Here is a 9,983-nt window from a genome sequence, read left to right as displayed (position 1 = left end):
AGAGGGGTAGCTCACTCCAACCCCCACATCCCCTCCCATTCAGGAGGAGAAGGGAGACAGAATTATTCAGCTTGTGTGGAGCAAAACAATCAGTGTCAACCTGGGGCGTTTTCCAGGTCTTCAAGCAGGGAAAAAGAAAACCAGCCCAGGTTGGAGCTCCCTGCAGGCTGGAGGGGGCTGGGACCGGGGGCTGTGCAGGGAACACCAAGTTGCAGGGAATATTGAGTGACAGGGAACGCTGATTTTCAGGGAATGCTGATTTTCAGGGAATGCTGCCATCCCCGGGGCCTGGAGTGCAAGCAGCCGGGGAACATCGCTCCCGCTGCCTTGTTTTCCCCCTCTGCCCATACGTAATCTGTTTCTGCTCCCAGAGCCTGGGAAATCCTGATTCACCCCATCCCACGGGGGATGCTGCCCGTAGCGGGGGGCGCGGGGATGGATGGGGACCCGCCGAGCCGGCGGTTGGGGCGTTGGATGCCGCCCCTCGTCCCGCTCCATCCCACCCGCAGGACTCGGGGGGCTCGGGCGCGGGTCCCCCCAGGCTGGGGGTCCCCAGGGCGGGGGCATTTCCACCCCGCGCCATCTCCATCGCTCTGGCGGCTCCGCATCCCGCTCTCCTGTTGCTCAGAGATGTGGAGGCAGTTGCTAAGAGACACCGAAACGTCAGTATCTGGCCCTCAAGGAAAAAAAGAGACAGAGAAAGAGAGAGACAAGGGAGGACGAGGAGGAGGAGGGGAGGAAGGAGGTGGGGAAAGACCTTCTCCCATTGCCAGCTCTGCAGCAGCCTGGGCCGTGGCCGCGGGAGCCGCTCGCCCAACGTGGTGGCCCCGGGTGCCAGGGTGGCCACCGGGGGACCCCGACCCCATTGCCGGGACCCCGCAGCTGTGGGGCGCCCAGCCCCACTCGTCCCTGCCTGGCGTGAGTACCTGGGGACCCCGGTGTCACCCGAGGGTGGCAGGTGGCGGGTTGGGGGCGGCAGGGGACGGTGGCCGCGTGCCCCCCGCGCGGTGCAGAGGATGGAGCTGGGGAAGGGAGGGGCACAGGGGTGGCCAGGGATGCAGGGCGAGGGCTGGGGGTGCGGGGACACTGTGCCGAGGGGACCCCGGGTGGGTGCCAGGGGTGTGGGGATGGGTGGGGAGGGCGTCCACGGCACTGGCTGTGCCGGCAGCACCGGGGTCTGGGGGGATGCTGGGCAGCGGGCGCGATGCGGCCACCGCTGTCCAGGCTGGGGGGCTCTGTCAGCAGGGCTGGAGGGTTCTGGTCCGGCCAAAATCCCGGGCGAGGGCTTGGGGGCACGGGGTGGCCCCGGCGAGGGGTCTGGGGATGGCACGGGTGACACGGCACGAGCCGCGGCCCTCGCAGGCCGTGTGGCCAGCATGGCTGTCTCCCGCTCCTCTTCCTCGCAGGCGACTGCCCAGAGCCCCCGTCCAGCCCCGCCGTCACCCCCGGGCTCGCCGAGCGCCGTGTGCCGGGGGGCGATCCCGCGTGCCCCCCGGATGCCGCCGGGATGCGCTAGGTGGGAGCGCGGCGCTGACCCCCGCCGCCGGCAGCCCTCGGCGTGAGCGCGGCGTGGCCGCGGCACCATGGCCCCCGGCGCCCCGTGAGGGCGCGAGGCTGGGCGCGTGGGGGCCCGGCCGCCGCCCCGCCATGCTGCTGGGCCCCTGGCTGGTGGCGGCGGCGGCGGCGGCGGTGGCGGCGGGCGCCGGGGCGGGCTGCCCGGCGCTGTGCTCGTGCCGCGGGCAGGCGGTGGACTGCAGCGGGCAGCGGCTCTTCTCGGTGCCAGCCGAGCTGCCGCTGGACACCGGGAACCTCAGCCTGGCGCACAACCGCATCGCCAGCATCCCGCCCGGCTACCTGGCGTGCTACGGGCAGCTGCGCGCCCTCGACCTGCGCAACAACTCGCTGGCCGCGCTGCCCGCCGGGCTGTTCCTGGGCGCGCGGCGCCTGGCGCACCTCGACCTCAGCTACAACAACTTCAGCCTGGTGCCCGCAGACATGTTCCGCGAGGCCAGCGGGCTGCTGCGCCTCGACCTCAGCCACAACCCGGGGCTGCGGCGCGTGCACCCGCTGGCCTTCCGCGGGCTGGCGCAGCTGCGCGAGCTCGACCTCAGCCACGGGGCGCTGGTGGCCATCAGCCTCGAGGCGCTCGAGGGGCTGCCCGGGCTCGTGGGGCTGCGCCTCGGCGGCAACCCCTGGCTCTGCGGCTGCGCCATGGAGCCCTTCCTCAAGTGGCTGCGGGGACGCATCCAGCGCTGCGCCTCGGGTAGGTGCCGGGGGCCCCGAAACACCCCGTACCCCGAGTTCTGGATGGCACTGACCCCGCTCCCCCGCACCCCACGCCCTGACCAGTGATGACCCTGCTCCCCTGCACCCCACATGCCAACCAGTGATGACCCCACTGTCCTGTACCCTAAATTCCAGCCAGCACTGACCTTGCTCCCCTGCACCCCCAGTTCTGGCTGGCACTGACCCCGCTCCCCCATAACCCACAGCCCAACCAGTGATGGTTCCACTCCCTCTACCCCAAATTCCAGCCAGTTATGACCCCGTACCCCAAATTCCAGCCAGCACTGACCCCGCTTCCCCAGCAGGATCACAGGTGGCTGAGTGTTCCCCCCCCAGACACCCCCATACCCCACATTCCAACCTCTGACCCCCCGTCCTGGACAGATTCACAAGTGGGCAAGCGCCGGGTCCCCCCAAACCCACCCTGTACCCCCATTCTGGCCACTGACCCCCCGTTCCCCAGCAGATTTGCAGGCAGGCAAGCATCGGGTCCCCCCAAAACCCTCCCCGTACCCCTCATTCTGGCCGCTGACCCCCCTCTCCTGCAGATTCGCAGGCGGCCGAGTGCCGAGCCCCCCCCGAGGTGGCGGGCGCCCCGCTGCTGTCGCTGACCGAGGAGAGCTTCCAGGCCTGCCACCTCACCCTGACGCTGGACGACTATCTCTTCATCGCCTTCGTCGGCTTCGTCGTCTCCATCGCCTCGGTGGCCACCAACTTCCTGCTGGGCATCACCGCCAACTGCTGCCACCGCTGGAGCAAGGCCAGCGAGGACGAGGACGTTTAGGTCCCGCGGCCACCGCCGGCGGCCCCCGCGCCGGACAACCCCGCGGGGACGCTGACCGTGCCTTGTCCTCGCGCCGGGGTGGCCCTCGAGGTGCCAGCGGGCGACGCCGGGGGACAGAACCTCCTGCTTTTGCTCCAAAACGCGGAGTTTTCGCCTCAGTAGGCGCTGGGACCCCTCTTGCTCACGCTCCGCGGGCTGTGCCAGTGGGACCGGGGGCTGCAGCTGGGAGTGAGACCCCGGATAGGCACAGAAATCCCTGCTTTTGACCCCAAAGCAGCACCGGGGGAGCTTCTTCAGCTGCTGACGCCCTCGCCAACCTTCCCGAAAGGATCGGGGTGTCCAAGCTGGGGACCCGGTGCCCGCGCCCAGCTCAGCATCACTGCTTCCGCGGGACGCCGGCGCCTTGCCGGTGACACCGGGGACGGGTGCCACGCTGCCAGCACCTCCCGGGGGTGGAATTCCTGGATTTCCATCCTGGCCTTTCTCTTCCGAAGCGTCGCGCGGGTTTGGGGACAAACCGGGCACCGCGTGTCGCCCGTCAGCTGCGAGACCCTGTTACCCCATCCCTGCTCCCGACGTGGGGAGGCAAGAGGAACGCCGAAAAAGAGACAAAAAAAAAGAAAAAATAAGAAAAAAAAAACCAAGCAAGGCCCTGAGCCCTCTGTTCACCAGGTTGGCCGCATTCCCGTGTGTGGGTCACACCAGCTTTGTGGCTTCTCCATCCCTCCCCTCACCATCACTCGCTTTTTCTTTTCCTTTTTCTGTCTCTTTTTCATTTATTTTTCATTTTTCCTTATTCTTATTCAGTTTAGTATTTTCTTTTTTTCTGATTTGTCTTTTCATCTGTCTCTTTATGCCTTCCCTATCCTTTTTCTCCTCTCCTCTCCTCTCCTCTCCTCTCCTCTCCTCTCCTCTCCTCTCCTCTCCTGCACAAGCCACTTGCATGTGCAGAGCACACATATGTGCAGCAGCCACACATGTGTGCAGGACACACATGCCTGGCAGCCATTCACATGCTCAGGACGCACATGCATGACAACCATTCACATGCAGGGCACACATATGTGCAGCAGCCACACGCGTGTGCAGGACACATGTATGTTCATCAGCCACACACGTGTGCAGGGGACATGCACAGCAGCCACTCGCATGTGCAGCAGCCACTCACAGGTGCAGGGCACACGTATGTGCAGCAGCCACACACGTGTGCAGGACACACATGCCTGGCAGCCACATGCGTGTGCGGCCGCTGGTGGGGCCCGGAGCCTGCAGAAGGCATCAGGGGTGTTTTTCCCTTCCCGCGCATCCTGTTTTTCCTCCGGCCGCTGCCGGGGTCCCGCGGGGCCTCGCAGCCGGCAGCCGGGTCACCGCAGGTCACCTCGCTCCGGGACCCCCAGCGCAGGCTGAGCCGGGGCAGCGGGCAGGGGCTCCGCACCATCCTGCCGCCTCCCGCATCGCTGCTCTGCCCACCCACCCAAACCTTCATCCCTGCGTCCTTCCACCCCTCCCTCCAGCTGTCCATGTGTCCTTCCACCCCTCCATCCTTCCATCCCTCCAGCCATCCCTCTGTCTGTTCATCCTTCCAGACATCCCCCCCATCCCTCTATCCACACTCGTCTCCCTCTGCATCCCAATATTTGTCTGTCCACCAATTCATCTCTCCATCCGTCCATTGATCTGTCCCTCTGTCCATCCATCTTTTCACCCCTCAACCCCTCCCATCCCTCTATTCACACAACTGTCTTTGTCTCCCTCCCAGCACCTCCATCCACCCTTCCAGCTGCCTCACCACCCCTCCAACTTTCTGTCTGTCCATCCTTTCAGCCTGTCCATCCTCCATCCCTCTACACACTCATCCATCCCGCCTTGCTTCCCAATACCTCTCTGTCTGTCCGTCCATCCATCCTCTCACTCACCCCTCAACCCCTCCCATCCCTCTATGCATGCACCCAGCTCTCCCTCCCTCCCAACACATCCATCCCTCCATCCCTCCCTCCATCCATCCCTCCATCCATCCATCCATCCATCCATCCATCCATCCATCCATCCATCCACACTCTCCATCTCCACCTCCATTCCTAACCTCCCACACACACCTTTTCCATCCTTTCCTCTCTCCTCCCTCCATCCCCTTCCAACCTGAGGCTCACGATGGGATGTGGGGACCCTCGGTCTCCCTGTGCCTCAGCTCTTCCCAAGGTTTGGCTGGACGAAGGTGACTGAACCTCTGGGAACCCAGGGGAGCAAACACCCCAAGCTCTCCCCTTCCTCTTCTCCCCTTCTCCCCGTTTTGTCTCACACTGCCCCCTCCATCACCACCCCGAGAGCCACCATCTCCCATCCCATGGTTATTTTCTCGGCTATTTCCAAGCCGTGAGCCCCTGGGTGGCTTTGGCAAATCCGTCTTTTCCCACGCAGACCCCCCTGCGTGCCGGGGCGCGGGGTCCCGTTTGCTGGGGGTGGGACGTGAGAAGCGGCCAGAGCTGGGCTGTAAACAGGGAGGTGACTTCAAAGGGGACACCCGGGGACACCGGCCGGCTCAGCAGCCAAATCGCTCCGGCACCCTGGGGTGGGATGGGGCGCTGGGCCCCCCGCTGCGCCGTTTGGTGGCCTGGGACAGCGGCTCCTGCGAGCTCCTGTCCTCCCCCTCATCCCTGTCCCCATCACCATCCTTGTCCCCCTCCCTGTCCCCATCCTTTTTCCCACCCCGATTCCTGTTCCCCTCTCTGTCCTTCTCCCTCTCCCCATTCCTGTCCCTGTTCCCATCTCCGTTCCCTCCCCGCTGGCCGCGCTGCTCCACCCATCACCCCATGTCTCCACACACAGACACACAGACACACAGACACACAGACACACTCAAACACACACACACTGGGCTCCAACCAAAGGTCCCAGCATGGAGAAATCTCCTTTTTTCCCAGCACCTGGTCCTCACCACCCAGGATTTGGGGACACCAGCCGTGCCCAGCAGCCCCCCGAAGCCGGGACCCACCACGGGTGCCGCTCAGCGTCACTTTTTGAGGACTGAGGGTCCCAAATTCACAGAATCACAGAATGGTTTGGGCTGGAAGGGACTTCAAAGCCCATCCAGTTTTTCCCCACTTCTCTGGGCAGCCTGGGCCAGGGCGTCCCCACCCTCACAGCAAAACATTTATTGCTGAGATTTCATCTCAATCTCCCCTCTTTCATCTTTGCGTTGGGGGGAAGAGAAGGCAGGGGTGGCTGCCCCATCCCTGGAGGGGTTCCAGGCCAGGCTGGATGGGGCTTGGAGCCCCTGATCCAGTGGGAGGTGTCCCTGCCCATGGCAGTGGGGGGACTGGGTGGGCTTTGGGGTCCCTTCCAACCCAAACCATTCCGTGATTCCATGCTGATTGAAGCCGTTCCCCGTCTCCGCGCCCCTGCGCTCCCTGCTAAGCTCATCCCAGCGCATCCCAGCCTCCCCAAGGTTTCCAAGGATGCTCCCATCCCCCTGTCCCCCTCTATCTTCCCTCCCCATCTTCCCTCCTGGCTCCCGCAGGAAGGCACCACCTTCCTTATCTCCTTCCGACGGGTGGTCCGGGCCCCGCTGCCCCTTCCCCCCCTGCCTCCAGTGTTTTTGTGCTGCATCCCTGCCTTTGCCCCAAGAGACTCCACGGCCAAACATTTCCCTCCTGCAAGGGAAAGGGAAATCTCCAAGAGGCGGAAAGAAAGTCGGCGGCTCCCGTCTCCGCTGGCAGGGAGCCCTGCAGCCATTTCCGCGCTGGGGAGGAAGCCCCCCGCTCGGATCCCGGCCAGAACCGCGGCCCCGATGGGTTAATTGGGGTTGGGGTGGGATGGGGGGATGGATGGAGCCATGAGGGACAGAGGGGTGGAAACACTCAGGGGTGGAGGGGCGAGAGATGGATGGGAGGGTGGAAGGATGGAAGATGAAGAGGAAGAAAAGGTAGAGGGATGGATGGATGGGTGGATGGATGGATGGATGGATGGATGGATGGATGGATGGATGGATGGATGGAGGGAGGGAGGGAGGGAGGGAGGGATGGATGGGATGGAGAGGTAGAAGGATGGAAGAATGAAAAAACAAATTAGAGTGATGGAAGGACAGAAGGATGGAGGGATGGAAGGATAGAGAGAGGGACAGAGAGGTGGGATGATGAATGGATAGAGGGGGGGAGGATGGCAGGATGGAGGGATAAAGAAAGTGAGAGAGAAGGAGAGAGGGAGCTATGGAGAGAGGGAAGTGGATGGAGAGAGGGCTGGATGGGAGGAAGGAGAGATGGATTGATGGATGGACAGACAGATGGATGAGCAGTAACAAGGGGTCCCTCTAGGGCAAGCGAGCCTGGAAGGCTCCCTGGATGCCAACAGCCTTGTCCCTCATATGGATCATGTCCCAGGACGCAGGATTTCCATCCCCCTTCCCTTAAAACAACCCAGAATCATGGGTCACCCCCGCCCAGGTGACCCCCAACCACAGCCCCGCGGCCACCTCCTCCTGCTGCCTCGCGGGGACAAAGCCGATCCCCGCCAGCTCCTCTGGGCTGGCTCCAAAACCGAGCAGGAGGCAAGGTGGCCGCAGCCCCCCCCGCAACGGGAAGCGTATCAAGGATCCCAGAAATGATCCCGCATCCTTTCCAAGTGGGAACAAAGGCCGAGGGGACAGGAGAGTTCATCACAAGTCAATGAAGGATGCAAATAACAAACGGGGCAAGGTTTATTTAGAGCAGAGCCTCAGGAAGCGGAAAATGGGAGCAGAGCCATTTGATGCCTCATCCAGAGCAGGGATGGCGTGGGCTGCATCCCAGACCTCTATGCCAACCCCAATTCCAGATCCCCATCCCAGACCCCCATCCCGACCCCCATCCCGACCCCACGACCGCGCTGCGGGGGTTCCACTGCGTCCACCCCCTTTCTCGCGCCGCATTCCCCACCCGCAGATAAGGAGGCGAAGAGCCCGAAAATGGGATTTGGTGACGGGAAAATGGGATTTGGTGGGGCAGGGCGGGGGTTGATGCAATCAGAGCGGCTGGGACTGGGGGGAAGGGGCTGGGCAGGACTCAGCGGGGTGGGGGGAAGCTGGAGGGTTTGGGTGTTAAACCCCCATCCCGGCGCTGGGACGGGAATTCTTGTTTCCCAAAGTCTGGGGAAGAGACTGGGCAGCGTTGGCCCTGGGCTGAGCCCCTGGTGGGGCTGGAGGGGCTCTCAGGAGGGGTGCAGCGACACCCCGTAATACACACGCACACCCCAAAACCCAGCCAACCCCCCCACGGCGCCCCACACCACATCCCCCATCCCCACTCCCCCTCTCCCAGGGAACCACACACACACAGATCCTTTTTATTAACCAAAACCTCATTTATTTGTCACCAAACACAAAGCCCTGCGGGTGTCGGGGTGGGGGGGAGCCACCCCTGCCCCAGCACCCCGGGAGCTCCGCAGCCCCTGCCTCAGTTTCCCCTTCCCGCGAGCGGGGTTCTCCAGCGGGAGGGGGGGCCCCAAAGCAATCCAGGCTCCGGGGCGGGGGGTCCCCCCGAGGAGACCAGCTCGGGGGGCGCAGAGGGGTGTCTCATCCACGGAAAAGCGTCTCCTGGGTGGCGGGGTCCAGCTTGCCCCCCGCGGCGGGGCCGGCCTTGGCGGGGGGGCTGTGCCCCGAGGAGTAGCTGCCCGAGCGGTCGCAGCCGGGGCCGGGGGGCCGGCAGCACAGCAGCGCGGCACACGCGTGGCGGAACCGGGGGTCGAAGAAGGCGTAGAGGAAGGGGTTGAGGCAGCTGTTGACATAGGCGATGCCCGTGCAGTAGGGATGGAGGTTGTTGAGGAAGGCGTGGAGGCTGCAGGACCAGGGCAGCACCTCCAGGTCCATCAGGACGTAGAGGGTCTTGACCAGGTGGAAGGGCAGCCAGCAGCCCCCGAAAGCGGCCACCAGCACCGTGATGATGGTCAGGAGCCGCTTGCGCTTGCGAGGGCCCTCGGCGCGCTCCCGGTGGAAGTGGCTGGCCACGGTGCGCGCGATGAAGAAGTAGCAGGTCAGCATGACGGCGAAGGGGGCCACGAAGCCCAGGGCGGTGGACGAGAGCCCCAGCCCCACCTCCCACGCGCCCTCGGTGCCCGGGGTGGCCAGGCCCCCGTAGTCCATGTAGCAGGTGATCTTGGCGTCGCCCCCCAGGGCGGCCGCGCGCCGCAGCACCAGCGCCGGCAGGGCCAGCAGCGCCGCCAGCGCCCACAGAGCCACCGTGGCCACCAGCCCGCTGACCCGCGAGCGCAGCTTGGCCGTGGCCAGGGGCCGCACGATGGCCAGGTAGCGGTCGAAGCTCAGCCCCGTCAGGCAGAAGACGCTGGCGTACATGTTGACGAAGACCAGGTAGCTGCTGACCTTGCAGGCGGCCGTGCCGAAGGGCCAGTGGTAGCCCAGCCAGGCGTAGGCGGCCCAGAGCGGCAGGGTGACCACGAAGGCGAGGTCGGCGGCGGCCAGGTTGGCGATGAAGGTGTCGGCCGAGCGCCGGCGGTCGCGGCCGCCCTTGAAGACGGTCCAGAGGACGAGCCCGTTGCCCGCGGTGCCCAGCAGGAAGACCAGCAGGTAGATGGTGGGGAGCAGGGACAGCGAGGGGCCCCACTCCGAGTACTCGCACTCCGTCTCGTTGTCCCCGTAGGCGTAGGCGTCCGTCGCCTCCTCCATGCTCGCCTCAGCTCAGCTCATCCCGCGCTCGCCCAGCGCCTCTGAGCCCGGACCGAGGCATCCCACCCGTTACCTCCCCTTCCTCCTCCTCCCCGCCCTCCTCCCCCAGGGTGGGTGGGATGGGGGGGGTCCCCGTGGGAAATTTCACACCCCCTCTCCGCCTCCATCTGCTCCTTCCCGGGGGGTTGGCCAAGCTCTCACCCAAGTGTCAACGCCGCGATAACCCCGACCCCGGGGGATTCGGTGACCCCGGGGGGTTCG

General features: G+C 64.9%; 2 protein-coding genes across 2 annotated transcripts; one reads left to right on the top strand and one right to left on the bottom strand.

The window, feature by feature from the left end:
* Positions 1-1,504: 1,504 nt before the first annotated feature.
* Positions 1,505-3,285, top strand: LRRC55 (leucine rich repeat containing 55). The gene is made up of 2 exons (XM_069856953.1): positions 1,505-2,263; positions 2,835-3,285. The coding sequence occupies exons 1-2, from the start codon at positions 1,648-1,650 to the stop codon at positions 3,068-3,070; spliced, it is 852 nt and encodes a 283-aa protein (XP_069713054.1). The 5' UTR covers positions 1,505-1,647; the 3' UTR covers positions 3,071-3,285.
* Positions 3,286-8,383: 5,098 nt separating this feature from the next.
* APLNR (apelin receptor) lies at positions 8,384-9,782 on the bottom strand. The gene has a single exon (XM_069856952.1). It carries the CDS (start codon positions 9,720-9,722, stop codon positions 8,616-8,618), a length of 1,107 nt encoding a protein of 368 aa, XP_069713053.1. The 5' UTR covers positions 9,723-9,782; the 3' UTR covers positions 8,384-8,615.
* Between the last annotated feature and the right edge of the window lie 201 nt (positions 9,783-9,983).

This window comes from Phaenicophaeus curvirostris, chromosome 5, assembly GCF_032191515.1.
Source record: "Phaenicophaeus curvirostris isolate KB17595 chromosome 5, BPBGC_Pcur_1.0, whole genome shotgun sequence".
NCBI classification, from domain to species: domain Eukaryota; kingdom Metazoa; phylum Chordata; class Aves; order Cuculiformes; family Cuculidae; genus Phaenicophaeus; species Phaenicophaeus curvirostris.
The sequence above is the reverse complement of the archived record's forward strand: the minus strand, read 5'-3'. Positions and strand labels throughout refer to the sequence as shown.